Below are 14,495 nucleotides of genomic sequence, written 5' to 3'. Positions count from 1 at the left end.
TTGTGATGCTGAACACACAAGGCTCTGTTCAGGGTCAAGTCAAGGAGATGTTCACAGCGGCTGAGACTCGGGCACGGATGGACAGGGCTTTGTATTGTTTCTGACTGCTCTGCCGCCCTACAGGCATGGTGCATTTAGTAGAGAAGACATTTGCATAGGAAATGTGTTCTACTTCATCAAAACCTTTAGCCTGAGACTTCACACTAAATTTAGTGGTGGGAAGTGATATCATCCTCACAGAATCATTTAAAAAAATCTTTCAGTACTGAGGCAGTCAATTCCAATATGTTGCACTAGTATTCTGTAAATTAATTTATATATAAGATGAAATGATTTCTCTCTCGAGGCCAAACACGGTGCTCATTTGTAGCGTGTGCGTACTGTAAGAGAGAGCGTGTCCGTGATTCAAGCAACAGCGGCACGGAGAATAAAATGGGTCAATATGCTCACTCCAGGAGTTCTGGGCCCTGCTCTGTGTGTGTTGTTGCCTGTGTCTTTGTGTGTGGTTGAATCATTGACCGTTCTCCTGCAGGCAGGGGTAGATGTGTGTGTGTGTGTGTGTGTGTGTGTGTGTGTGTGTGTGTGTGTGTGTGTGTGTGTGTGTGTGTGTGTGTGTGTGTGTGTGTGTGTGTGTGTGTTTGTCTGTGCCATTTAATAGATTGAATGATCCTGTGACCTACAGCATGTGGTGCCAGGATAAAAAAAACACAAGCCTGTGAGTGCTTTGTACTATTGATCTTGGAATGAGATAGCGATTACTCTTCTGCTTTTTATGTTGCTGGTTTTATGTTTTATGGTTGAGATCTGCAGTTTCTTCTTTATAACAAATTAGGCCTCGGCAAGAACAAAAAATTCTATGCATGATATTACTAAAGAGCTCAATCTGCACACGTTCCCTTTTGCTCTAGCTGTTCCTGGGGGTTTTTTCTAAACCCTTTTTACCAAATAAACATCTTCTAAATGACTGCATTGTATCTGTGTGCCTGGTGAGCCGACCTTGTCAAGAAACCAGTCGGGCCGACTGCCTGATCCATCTATCCGGAGTCGCATTTTTCTCAGTGGGGCAACGTCATCGATCTCCATGTTAAAGGTGTCCTCTTGACCTCGCTCAAACCTTTTGTTCACCACCACATCAAAGCACAAAGTTTAGAATCTTGAGTATGAATTGGTCCTCTCTTTATTTTACAGTTAGATACATGAATGAAAATAGAAATCATTGATGCTACCTGTCCTCATTCTTCTGCAGCAGCATCTCCTCTGTACTGCCGTTGGCCCCAAAAACAGTCATGAAGATCTGGGTGTCTGTTCCCGCATTCTGCACATCTCCGGTTACCACTGTCACCTCATAGATAATCTAACATGGAAAGATTATCAGACATCAAACAATACTATCCTCCCACAAGTACATCTACAGCTTCACTGGACGAGCACATACGAATTAATTCAGTCATTTTAAGGTTGTAAACAGTGATAAAATAAACACAAATGCAGACATTGGTTATTTAATAGCTATGCCATGAAAAGGGAGGTGACAGCCAATATTTTGGGGCTTCCAGTGTAGCAACAGTTGTGAATATCTGGGCTAAGAATTCCTGTTCTGTGCACCAGTGAAATATAAAGGAGCTAAACCATCGTGTAGATGGATGCTGATGGTTTAGAGTAGTTGTAGGCAACTCCAGGCCTCGAGTGCCGATGTCCTGCAGGTTTTAGATGTGTCCTTGATCCAACACAGCTGATTTAAATGGCTAAATGACCTCCTCAACATGTCGTGAAGTTCTCCAGAGGCCTGGTAATTAACTAATCATTTAATTCAAGTGTGTGTATACAGGATGAGATCTAAAACCTGCAGGATACCGGCACTCGAGGCCTGGAGTTGCCCACCCCTGGTTAGAGTCCAGTTTGGCAAACACAAATCCTGATGTTGCTAGGATTTTCACATCAACTGCTGTCTTCTGTGCGTGTCAACCACCATGATGTCTGGCTGGTTGGCCAGAAGCTGCGCCTGTGTGACAGTCAAAGTCCCATAGGACCTTCGCCATGTTGCTCTCAACTACCTCTGGAGGTGTCTCCCATCAGGACTTGTGGACTTCTCTATATGCCACACAGGTGTTCATCTACACCATCCTAGCCACTAGGTTTTGTCTCTATGGAGCTAATGCTTAGGTCCTGCTCCTGTGCTGCCGTGATCACCATCTGTGCTGTCCTTTAGGCCAGCTTTCTCTAGACACTGAAAGGATTTCTTAATTTCCACTTCTTCAGTCTGTTGATGGCAGACCCCATGGAGGGCCTTGATCTTCCTCCTGTTCTTTATCACAGTCTCCCTTCAGCTGCCTGAGACACTGTTGTCATGCTGTTGCTTTTCGTTTTATCCTGAATCACGGCTCTGACAGTCACTAATGATAACCCTCCTGCTTAGTAGAGCCTCAGCTTGCAAAAACCTCTGTGCAATGTGAGGTGTTTTCATGTCTTGAAATCAGTGGAAATGATGTCCTCTTGTGGACAGCTTATTATATATTATTATACATGTACTATGGTAAGTTTACTACTTTGTACTTTCTAAATTATTCTCTTGTCTTAATTTAACTCAGTAACACCATGATGTATGTATGTTGCCTGCAACATGGCTTTGCTTTCAATAACACGTCTACATTTACAGACCTTATGGGAGATAGAAATGGCTTCTGAGTCCAGCACACTGAATACTCTAGCAGTCAACCCATCTCCTCGATCTTTGGCCAGCCAGCACTTGCAAGCAAATATATATTTGACCCCTTTGGTTGGCACAGCAACACATAGTTCATCAACCAGCCAGCAGCTCTCTGGAGTGGCCCCATCATGGCCGAGCTGCAGGAAGGAGAGAAACAATCACTGCCAGGAACGTGGGTGTATTTTTTCTGTGTGTTTCAGTGTGTGTGTGTGTGAGAAGCTATGTTAGTGCAAAATCTTCAGTGAAACAAATTCACCTGTCACTCACCTCAACCTTTTTGATCTCCCCCACATCTGAACCGTGGGACTCGAAGCTCTCCAGAGAGCCGGCCTCAAAGCCCTTCCTCCCGTCTTGCAGGTCCAACCACAACCTATCTGTCTGGGTGTGATTAGCCCCGATAATGATGACATAAGCCCTGCTGGTGGTGCTCGCATCCCTCTCCAGTCCAGTGTAGATGGTGATGTGATAAGGTATGACTGCATAGAAAGGGCCGAGCAACTATTCGTTCATTTGATGCATTCAAGGGATTAACAACAAACACATGAGAGAGCATCAGGTGAACTAGCAGTGCAGAAGAGACTTGAGTTTTCTTACTTGGAAGATCAATTTTTTCTTCTTTCTTCTTCTTGTTCTTCTTGTTCATGTTATTGTCGACGCTTTTCTGCATTAGAGCCAAGTTCTTCTTTTCACTGGCCGAGCTCTCTCGAACTCCTTCATAACCCTGAGAAAACAGAACGGACACTTAGTGATGCAGCAGCCATATCTGCAGAGATACAGACCCAAGTCGATGCTAAGCCACTAAATGTTTTACAAAGACTTCAAAAAGGTGCTGAAATTATTTCAGGTGGTGTGCCACGAAAGAACAAAAAATGAATCCTAGTCACTTTGGTGATCAACCGCCATTCACTTTAAAGTGGATCTGTCACACTTTTTCTCATGTTATGTAACATATACAGCAGGGCTCTGTGTTACAGTGGTAAATGCGCTTATACAGCCAAAGTTTCAAAGAATGAGGTCAGCATATGTGCAAGTAATTCATATGAGCCAAACACTGATGTGAATTTCAAACTTTTCAAATTCATTTATTTTTTACTCTTGGCTCTGTTGTTGGGAGAAGATCTCCCTAATATGGTCTTCTCAGGCACACAGGTCCGGCTGTGAGCACAGAAACCCCACCCACTTGCTGTTCTCTGTAATTGAGGGGCTGCCAATGAGAATAAAAGGGAGCTAAAATGGCTTTTATTTGGTCTGTAAATGAACTGAAGGGCAGTTATTATTTTTTTGCTATTGTGAAAACATCTAAGAATAAAAATATGGAGCTAGAACTGAGGACATTACGTTAATTGTGCTCAACTAGTGTAAGAAATAGAAGAAATCAGTATATCAAAACCTCTTTCATGTAAGAAGTAGCACTTTAGATTGTTCATGTTACCTTGACATAAAAGTATCTTTGGATGCGTCTATCCTCTCTCTTCTTGGAGAGCCAGCGTTCACATAAGAAGAGGAACACCTCTTCTGTATCAATGTCCAGCACCTCCACCTGATCCAAGTACCAGTCAGGACTCACCATACTGTTATCATGGCGAATTTTTATTTTGAAAATCTGACCGAGGTCTACTGCCTCTATAGTGAACTTATCCACCTGGGAGAAGAGAAACATTCAGGAAATAACATCAATGTTGTGTACTTCTTTTTTGCTCTGTAATCTGGAATATATATATCTACAGTGTAGGAGACAAGAATTAAAAAGGTCACAAAGTTCAAGCTTTCTTACAGATCCTCTTTCAAACTTGTTGCTGTTTGTCTCCGACTTGCTCAGTTTTCTCTCCCCGGTGTCCCCCAGGTCCCCGTAAATGGTGAGGAAGACGTTGGCATCAGTGCCGGCTCCACACACATCACCTGTCATCACGGAAACTTTGTATGTGTGGGCTGTAGTGGGAGACAGTGATCACAGACAGGCAGGGGATTTTGTGTGAGGCTGCTGCCAGGAAATAGATTGAAAATGAAGCAATTTTGCATTGTAGTTTGATGCTGCTGTCATAACAGAGACTTAGTTGGGGGTATAAAGGACCAGAAGGGAAAACTGTCTCCAAACTAATGCTCAGAAGGGCAGATAAAAAGACAGGATGACAAATCGTTTTTGTGTTTCTAATAATGCAGCCAGCAGGTAACATACTCTCCAGAGCGTCTTCCACCTCGACTTCAGTCACTTTCAGGCTTCCATCTCTTGAAAGTTTCTCTGTGATGATGTCAGAGGGCACAAGCTCTCTCACCGTTTCTCCATCGTCCTCTGACTTGGCGAGCCACCGCTCACAGGGGAAGATCACGGTCTCTGAACCCTACAAAGAGACGATTAAATTCTGCAGTTTAATCTGTGTGTTTGTGTCTCGGAGGAGGATCAGCAAACAGAATATTTAGACTGGCTGAGCAGCAACCCAATATGTTGAATCACAAATGAAATCACAGTGCTGCTTGACCAGCTAAGAAGACAACATCACCACCTGCTGATTAAAAACAGAACTGTTCCGTTATTAGAAGAAGGGAATCAGAGGATGTGCTCCTGAGTGCTGAAATCAATCTTGTGAATGAGGCTTTCGGGTGTGGCAGCCCAAATACAGCCCTAATAGAGTGTCAGTCCTCTGCGCAGTGAAATGTAACTCTGGGCGTTTGATATACGGCTGCACAGTTTTAAAAACTTGAGTGCTGACATTTAATTTATTTTTTATATTTGCACTCAAAAAGCAAATATGGTTCTTTTTAGGTATTTAAATGTTTTAGATTCACAATTTACACACAAAACATGCAACAGTTTCATGAGATATGATCACCTGTACTAGGTTGAAGTACCCATAATATACACTCACTGGCTACTTTATTAGGTACACCTTATTGGACCCCTTTTTTGCCTCCAGAACTCCCTGAAATTTTCATGGCATAGAGTCAGGTGCTGGAAATGTTTCTCAGAGACTTTGGTCAATATAGACATGATAAAATCACACAGTTGCTGCAGATTTGTCAGCTGCACGTCCGTGATGCCGAACCCCTAATCCCACCACATCCCAAAGGCCATTTGAGGACATTGGACTCATTGTAATGATCAAGAAAACAGAAGATGGGTAAACTGTGGTCATAAAGGGGCAGACATGGTCAGCAACAATATTCAGGCAGTCTGTGGTGTTGCTCTGTGGTGCTCAGTTGATACTAAGGAGCCCACATAAAATATCTCCAACACCTTTATACCACCACTAGTCTGAACTGTTGGCACAAGGTAGGATGGACCCATGCTTTCATATTTGTTTACCTAAATTCTGACCATATCATCTGAATGTTGTGGGAGAAATTGAGGGTCAGACAAGCCAACATTTTTCTAATGATCTATTGTCCAATAATGGTGAGCCTGTGTGAATTGTAACCTCAGTTTCCTGCTCATAGCTGACAGCAGTGGTTCCCAATTGTGCCTTTAAGGTATGCCTTCTGCATATCTTGGTTGCAACAAGTAGCTTTTTGTGTTACTGTTGCCTTCCTAACAGCTGGAAACAGTCTGGCAATTCTCCTCTGACTCCCAGCATCAACAAGACACTTTTGCCAAGTGAATTCACTGCATATTATCTCTTGTCCAGGCCGTCCTCTGTAAACACCAAAAAGGTTAGCGCAGGAAAGCCCCAGTGGATCAGCAGTTTCTGAAATATTCACACCAGTATATCTTGCACCAACAACCATGCTACCTTCAGAGTAATTTAAATCACCTTTCTTCCCTATTTTGATGCTCAGTTTGAATTTCAGCAGTTTACAGTCATGTCTGCATCACTAAATACATTTGGTTGGTGCCATCTGATTGGCTGATTAGATATTTACTTTAGCAAACCAGTTGAATAGACAAACCCAACAAAGTGGCCCTGAGTATATCAAGTAGTTCAAATTACCTTCACCTCTTTCTACAGTACAATGCTACTTGCACACTTTCTGTGCTGTCAGCCATCAGTAATATTAATTCACCAATATATTACTGCAATATTCACCAAAGTTTTCTAAACTGCTATTATCAGCTACTATCATATTTTTTACTTAAGCCAGTAAAACACTTTCCCTCTGTTCATGTATCCTCCGCAGACAGTACCTTTCCTTTCCTGAGGAGGCGTCTGATTTCCACTCTGTCCAGATGCCAGCCTGGGTTCACCCCACGGTTGTCATGGCCAATACGAATCTTCTCAATTACATCTCCGACATCTTCTAGCTGCACAGACAACAGAACACTTGGATAAACGGACAACTTTCACAAGTGAAGTTCATTGCTGTAAATGCAGAAACACGCTCATGACTTTGCTGTTCTAGTCCCCAAAGCAGGATGAATGTATTTATTGCTTCCCTTATTTAACTTACCTCAACAATAAACATGTCCTCAGCTCCTCTCTCAAAGTACATTCTCCTCTCCCTCTTGTTGACACACAGGGACTTCTGCTGGGTGCACACTGCATCTCGGCCATACAGGATGATGAAGACGTCTGCGTCTGTACCGGCTCCAAACACGTCACTTGTGAAGATTTTGATCTCATAAGGAACGACTATAAAATGGAATAATAACCAATTAAGTTACACTTTTAATACAGTTAGAATATGGTGCACTTTTCTGACTTACATGGTGTGTAAAACTCTGTTTGAAGAGGATTAGGGAAAAGCTCCCTGACGATGGCTCCATCATCCTCTCCTCTGTCCAGCCAGCGGCCGCAGGGGAAGTGTAGTTTCTGTCCCAGAGATGGAGCATCAATCTCCACCCAGTCAAGAAACCAGCCTGCTGACCCTCCCCCTTAAACATTAACAGAAAAGACTGTGATCATTTATGTAGATGTAGTCGGAGTATTTCTGCATTATTCTCGGCACAGGCAGCCAGTCGGTCCTAATGTACCATTGTTGTCGTGTCCAATACGCAGCTTTTTCAGGGGTCCGAGGTCCACGGCCTCCACAGTGAACACATCAATCATACCTCGCTCAAACTTGTTCTTATGGGTCTTTGAAGCCTTCAGGTTAATAATTCCTGTGGATACAGAACAGACTAATTATCATTTTAAACACAGAAAGCAGGCAAAAAGCGCAGCAGTCACTTCCAAAGCTACCTGTGTCATCCTTGGTGCCATACAGGATCATAAAGACGTTAGCGTCTGTTCCTCCGTACTTCTTGTCACCAGTTTTTATCCTCACTGTGTATGTTGTTGACATGGCTGCAGGAAGAAGTTACCACATTTAATAATCTCTGTGTTATATTTCTCAGAAAAACTCAGAAAACGCTCGATATCTGACATCGGTCAGACACTTCTTTCTTCGTACGCAGTAACGTTGCTCTCACCTTTCTGTTCCAAACCAAGAGTAGCTTCAGAGTCATCTTCGTCATCATCATCTCCCTTCTTCATGAACGCCTCATCCACAGGAACAAGCTCTCTGGCAAGCTGTCTGTCATCCTCATCGACAGCCAGCCACCGTTTGCAAGGAAAGAAGTACCTAAAATATATATGCCAGGATACATAACTTTTCCATGTCAAAAAATTTGTTTAAAATATTTCCCACTTCACACCACACAGTGGTGCTCTAGCACACACGCAGAGGCTCTGTCTGCTATGTAGGATGGGGATTTTTTGTGAACCCTTTGTGTTTCTGAATTTGTGTCTAGTATGACTCAGCAAAGTGCAAATTTGCTTTCTCCATTAAGGGGTCCGTTAAACATATAACATCAATGTGCTGGTGACATACGTGGTGTCATCTTTGTTGTCCACAATCTCCACTCTGTCCAAAAACCAGCCGGCGCTGGCCTGGCTGTTGTCATGGCGGATCCTCAGCTTCTTCAGGGTCCCCAGGTCGACTGCAGAGATGTCGAAAACGTCTTCCTACGTCGCCCGCCAACAAGCCCGGTGACAAAGGGTCAAGAAATGCCACAGGTTAGCGGACCATGAGAACCTCATCACTTATTCATCTGATCTTTGTTTAACCCAGAAGGCTACCGAAGCCAAACATTTGTTTGATGAGAGACTTTGCCAGGAAAACAGTATCAATTACAGCAATCCTGACAATGCCAGACGGCATTGTCAGGATTGCCTGACACATCCATTGCCTGACACATCCATGACGGCATTATAAAAACATCAACATGAGATTTAGCATTTTAATAAGGCTGATTTTTAGGCCTTGGTCAGGTCGGGCTGCCTGTTTCCCCCATATACAAAGTCTCTGCAAAGCCAATGCAATATCCTTCATGGACAGACATGGTAGTGATATCCATATTCTCCTTTAACTCTTTGCAAAATGTCAATACATGAGTCAGTGCGATTCAGTTTTCTTTATATAACACTAAGTCACAATAACAGTCACCTCAAGGCTCTTTAAATTGTAAGGTAGAGATCCTATAACAGATGATCCCCTATGAGCAAGCACTTGGCAACAGTGGGAATGAAAAACTCCCTTTTAACAGGAGAAAAACTCCAGCTAAACCAGGCTTAGTGAGAGGGAGTCAATACCACGACTGGTTGGGGGTGAAGGGAGGAAGACAGGAAAAATCAAGAGTTAACAAATTGATTTCCTTCGGATTTTCAGCAAACCGGGTTTACCTGGCCTTTCTCAAATTTGTTTAGGTTGTTGGATTTCTTGAGGTGTCGCTCTCCCGTGTCGCCTGTCTCTCCGTAGATGTTGATGTACACATTGGCATCTGTCCCTGCCCCCCACATCGTCCCAGTGAACACATGTATCTCATAGGAGTTCACTGTCGGAGAAACACAGTAAATCATCAGCGACATTATGAAAATGCACATGAGGGCATTGGCTTGATTTTCAGGCTCACGGGCTTCAGCAGCAGATATCAGTGAGTCAACATGACCACATTCATGCTCTACTTACTCTCCAAGTCGTCATTATCCTCAGTCAGCAGCTCAACCACAATCTCCCTGTCCTCCTCATCCCTGGCTAGCCAGCGGTTACAAGGAAAAATAAATGTCTCCACCACTTCCTGCAGTTCTTCAATTATCTCCACCTCCTCCTCCTCTTCCTTCTTCTTCTTTTTCTTATCTTTCTTCTTGTCCTTTTTGCTCGTCTCTTCTTTCTTCACCTCAACCTGCACCATAGCCATCGTCAGGCGCTTGATGTCCACAGTCTCCAGAAACCATCCGTCTCCAATACCCTTCCCGTTGTGGTAGATACGTATCTTATAGATCTTACCAACATCCTGAGCCTCAATCTGGGTTGCAGACATGAAACAAAAGTCAAACCAGCAACTCAAATCTCTGACAGACGTTGACATAACCTAAGCAGTATTAATACAGACCTTAAAGATGTCAGTGGTGTCACGTTCAAAACTGTTGGAGCGACTTTTTAGAGGCAGAACTTCAGTTTTTCCTTCATATCCATAGATCTGACAGAAGACTTTGGCGTTAGTTCCACCTGCACGCACGTCACCTGTGACTACTGTCACTTCATAGTTGATCACTGTTATAGGCAAAAGGATTAAGCATTATGAGAAGCAGTGTATCTCAACCTATCACTTTAAAAATGATTAATTCTGGCTGTGCAAACTGTTTTTTGCTTTTGTGCCTTTTACATTGTTCAATGTCCAACGTCTCGCTGGGATAGAGCTCCACCTCCACCTTTCCATCAGCTTCATCTTTACAGAGCCACCTGTGACTTGGGAACATGTACTGCTTTCCGTGAACCGGCACAGAGATCTGCACGCTGTCCAGAAACCACCCGGCCCGCAGTCCCTCGTTGGTGTGACCTATCAGAAGTCGGTTGATCTGCAAGCATCAGAAAGCACACAGGCAAAAAGAAACATAAATAAATGTCTTAATGTCTGTCTAATTACATGCAGTACAAGTCTTGCAAACTTACCTTCCCGATGTCAGAGGTTTCGAAGGTAAAGATATCCGTGCGACCTGTCTCAAAGTAGTTCCTGAGATCATTGTCGGAGACTGCTAATATCACCTTGCTAGTATCACCCTTCTCCCCATACAGCTTGACGAACACCTTGGAGTCCGAGCTGGCCCCGTTCACACTGCCTGTCTTGATTGCTATCTGGTAGCTGACATCTGAGGAGTGAAAACAATCGGTTTAAAAAACTGATGTATGCCTACAAAACTGGGCTTTTTAAAATGTTCTTGTGTACTCACTGAAGAGACGCAGGCCGTCTCCCGCTGGAACTAACTCACGGACAATCTGTCCATCATCCTCATTACGGTCCAACCACCTGAAGAAAAACACACATGTAAATGTACCTCAATGGCGTAAAAACAGAATCAGAGGAGCCTTCCTACACACTTAGAAAATCCCTGGAAATGGAAATATTAAAAAGATGACATAATATTTATGTATTCATAACTTCACTGGAAGAATGATGCTATAGGACTGACAGAACCTCTGAAGCCACTGAACAATAAGAAGAGGAAAGAAGAGGAAACAGACAGAACATGATATTAACTGACTTACATTTTAACGGTTACATTTTCCAGATTAAAATCCCAATCATTAACTTAATAATTACAAAACATTTAAGTGGCCTAACATTATTCATGTAACAATTTCCACACTGAAAGTGGGAATCAACTTTCCCTGACTGCCAAATCAAACAGACAGGAGGAGGTAACACTGCACCTCAGCCTTGTGGTTTTGGCACCACTATTAGAAGCACAGAGCTGGCCACATTCATTTAGTCTCCATTTGTAATGGCACACTCGTCCATCAGCTGCCTAACTATTTACACGCAAGCCACTGGAGAGCTAGTGAAGGTAAGAGCGGTCAATTTACAACACTTAAGAGAGATTTCGAGCTGGTGGGAGGATTTTGTCTGACTGGATTCTGTCTGTGTTGGTTTCAGAAGAAAGTGATGTACCAGAGGAAGATGGGAGGGATAGGGTGAGTTGGAGGCAGATGGTCCTCTGTGGTGAGCCCTAAAGAGAACAGCCGAAAAGAGAAGATGACTGTATGCTAACTAAAGCTCCAGCCCAGGCACGTGCAGAGGGGGGGACTAGAGGGGCTTGAGCACCCGCCCCTTTCCTGATGGGTGCCCAAAGTGCCCTTTTGTTGAGGCAACTTTTTTTTAAATTTTTTTTTTTTATGTGAGTGCCCCTCAACAATAATATTTAACTATTAATCACAGTTTTGCTAAATAAAAGGATCTGGCTTGCATCAGTCACATGATCACATTTAATCAATGATCGCCCTTGACGGCAGAACGCGCTGGTTACGAGCCGGGAACGAGCTCACAAAGAGCACGCGCATTTTTAGCGGTCCGGAGCTGTAGGAGAAACACAAGTTAACTCAGAGACACAGACTGATGCGACAAAACCAGTAAGTAGGTGTACAGCGTACACTGTAGTGTGTAGCACCCAGGAGTATTAACTTATTACGTACACGTTGGTAAGTTGTCTTGTTGCAACTGACGAACTGAAACAAACGAGCGTGCTGTGTGTGCAACAGCGCGACAAACATTACCTGTCCTTTTATGAACTGCACATGTAGTGCTGGTCACAGCTGCTGGCTACCTGGCTGTCATGGGTCTGTAGCTCTGTCACCGTTTTAGGGAACATATTTAGTTTTAAAGTAAGTTTCCGGGCTTTTCCTGCCTTTCTGGAGGGATTATATTTCACTAAAAAACGATCTAATATGCATGTCCACATAATAATTATTATAATTATAATATATTAAAAAACACAAGCTGCATTTTAAAGAACATACATTAAGAAGCAGATTATATTAGATTTATATTTTAAATAAGACAAATTTGGATTTTACAGCAGTAAAATGATTGTATCTCTACAGTTTAAAAATGTAATAAGCTTTGCCCCTGCACAGAGTGGATAGTGAAACAAATGGAATCATCATAAATACATTATTTCATATTTATTACTTCCCCCTCCTCATTGCTTTATTATTGTAGCTCTAGTAATAAATAATAATGTAAGGATTCTGGATCAGCACAGTGATGCCCATAGTACAGTATTCTGAAGAAGGTCTAAAATGTCACTGTGTGTGCGTGCATGTGTGTGTTTTATTTAGATGGATTTTTAAAAAAAATATTACTCATGATATAACATTGTCCAGACATGCCTGGTAAGGACATGAGGAGGAAACAGTAGGAGCTGTGTGAGGCTACTAAAGGCAGGGCTATAACATTTTTCTGTCATCATTTTATTATAGATTAAGTGCAAGAGTTGTTAGGTGTGGATAATTAGATTATAGCTTATTGCAATAGCAAGTTGTGCCTTGTTCTCACATATTAAGTGGAGAGTGATATATGAAATGATGGGATGGAAGGAAGAAGAGAAGCAAAGAGTGATTCACAGGCAGAGCCTAAATTATTTCTCACAGTTTTTTGTTGCCTTATGGTTCCAAGCGCTGTCACCAATCTTTGCATTTTGTTATTATCTCATGACACTTGTTTAATCAGCTACCATCTCTCCTATGGACTTTTTAATGTCTACAGTCTCAGATCAACACAGCCCTGCCCTTCCCATATTAGATTCTTAATGAATGCGTGTTGTTGTTATTCAGCCTGGTTCAATGTGCCCCTTTTTAACTTTGAGCACCCGCCCCTTTAAACCTCTCTGCACGGCCCTGCTCCAGCCAACGATTGGTTAACTTAACCTAGCATAAAAACAGGAAACAGGAGAAAACTGCTAGGCCACTGTCCAAAGTTCAAACCTGAGGAGTTCTGTTAAGTGATTTTTAATAGTGTCAAGCATCCTGCTGCTTCTAGTGCTTTTAGTTTAAGATTTAGCATATAGTGACAATGAAATTAATAATCTGCAAAGAAACCATATCTGTGAGAGCATTTGAGTTATTTGGAAACTATTGTCTTGCCTGTAACAAGGAAATTCAATGGCCATACTCTCTGGCTGGCCTTCCTCCCTGACCATCACCTTATCGAGGTACCAACCGCAGCCTCCACCACGGCCGTCATGACCCACACGGACCCTGCGCACCTGGCCCAAGGATACGGACTCAATGAGAAACTCATCGTGCTGAGGGAAGAGAAAGAGACAGCCATGTAAAGATGCTTGCTGTGCATTTCACACATATTTACTTAATTATTGGGTTCATTCTTGTTTATTAATACACTCACGTTTCCCTTTTCAAATTTGTTAACGTTGTTTTTGCTCATAATCATGAGTCGATCGCCCGTCTCACCTAGGTCACCAATAACATTGAGGAAGACGGTGGCATCGGTGCCACTGCCACTGACATTTCCTGTGCAGATGGTGACTCTGTACTTAATCACTGAAGAAACAAAGAGAGAGTAAAGGAGCTACATTCACTCAAGACATACTGTTTGTAATTGACTGTGAACATGGAGTCTGAACATCTGCAGTGTTCTGCAGAGCCCTCTTACAGGGCAGTGGCTCATCAATAAGTACTCCTGTCGCTGGAAGCTCTCTGACAATCTCATTGTCATCCTCGTTGATGTCCAGCCAACGGCCGCATTCAAAAGAATATTTCTCCATGGTTAGCGTCTTGAGCAAGGTGACCTGCAGAAAATCATAATTTGGTTCACAATATTCCTTTCAAACAGGACTGCAGCAATGACAGCATCTAAACTGCTCAAAAAAAGAAATAAATAAAGGAATGCTTTGAAAACACATCAGATCTCAAAGGGAAACAAAAGTCTTGCTGGATATCTATACTGATATGGCCCTGTCCAGCTCTTCTAGAGTCCCTGTCGCTTCCTTGCTCTTGAGGCTGTGCTGGGAGACACAGCAAACCTTCTCACAATGGCATGCATTGATGTGCCATCCTGGATGAGATGGACGCCTTGTGCAAC

The 14,495-nt window shown here is 42.9% G+C and overlaps 1 protein-coding gene across 1 annotated transcript in view; it reads right to left on the bottom strand.

Moving 5' to 3' along the window:
* The window catches only part of loxhd1a (lipoxygenase homology PLAT domains 1a), a gene marked incomplete at its 5' end in the record, with an annotated part of 36,133 nt that overhangs the window by 6,478 nt on the left and 15,160 nt on the right, over positions 1-14,495 (bottom strand). Inside the window, 24 exons of the mRNA XM_080864727.1 lie at positions 997-1,114; positions 1,227-1,354; positions 2,659-2,844; positions 2,975-3,183; positions 3,302-3,428; positions 4,140-4,349; positions 4,482-4,636; positions 4,884-5,046; positions 6,825-6,941; positions 7,088-7,269; positions 7,344-7,511; positions 7,611-7,739; positions 7,819-7,923; positions 8,049-8,200; positions 8,450-8,583; positions 9,301-9,452; positions 9,587-9,923; positions 10,011-10,171; positions 10,284-10,476; positions 10,571-10,767; positions 10,849-10,925; positions 13,538-13,698; positions 13,800-13,954; positions 14,067-14,202. Of these exons, the coding sequence (XP_080720853.1) occupies positions 997-1,114; positions 1,227-1,354; positions 2,659-2,844; positions 2,975-3,183; positions 3,302-3,428; positions 4,140-4,349; positions 4,482-4,636; positions 4,884-5,046; positions 6,825-6,941; positions 7,088-7,269; positions 7,344-7,511; positions 7,611-7,739; positions 7,819-7,923; positions 8,049-8,200; positions 8,450-8,583; positions 9,301-9,452; positions 9,587-9,923; positions 10,011-10,171; positions 10,284-10,476; positions 10,571-10,767; positions 10,849-10,925; positions 13,538-13,698; positions 13,800-13,954; positions 14,067-14,202 (3,852 nt within the window). The remainder of the gene's footprint in view (positions 1-996; positions 1,115-1,226; positions 1,355-2,658; positions 2,845-2,974; positions 3,184-3,301; positions 3,429-4,139; positions 4,350-4,481; positions 4,637-4,883; positions 5,047-6,824; positions 6,942-7,087; positions 7,270-7,343; positions 7,512-7,610; positions 7,740-7,818; positions 7,924-8,048; positions 8,201-8,449; positions 8,584-9,300; positions 9,453-9,586; positions 9,924-10,010; positions 10,172-10,283; positions 10,477-10,570; positions 10,768-10,848; positions 10,926-13,537; positions 13,699-13,799; positions 13,955-14,066; positions 14,203-14,495) is intronic.

This window comes from Rhamphochromis sp. 'chilingali' (assembly GCF_963969265.1).
Source record: "Rhamphochromis sp. 'chilingali' genome assembly, chromosome: 2".
NCBI classification, from domain to species: domain Eukaryota; kingdom Metazoa; phylum Chordata; class Actinopteri; order Cichliformes; family Cichlidae; genus Rhamphochromis; species Rhamphochromis sp. 'chilingali'.
The sequence above is the reverse complement of the archived record's forward strand: the minus strand, read 5'-3'. Positions and strand labels throughout refer to the sequence as shown.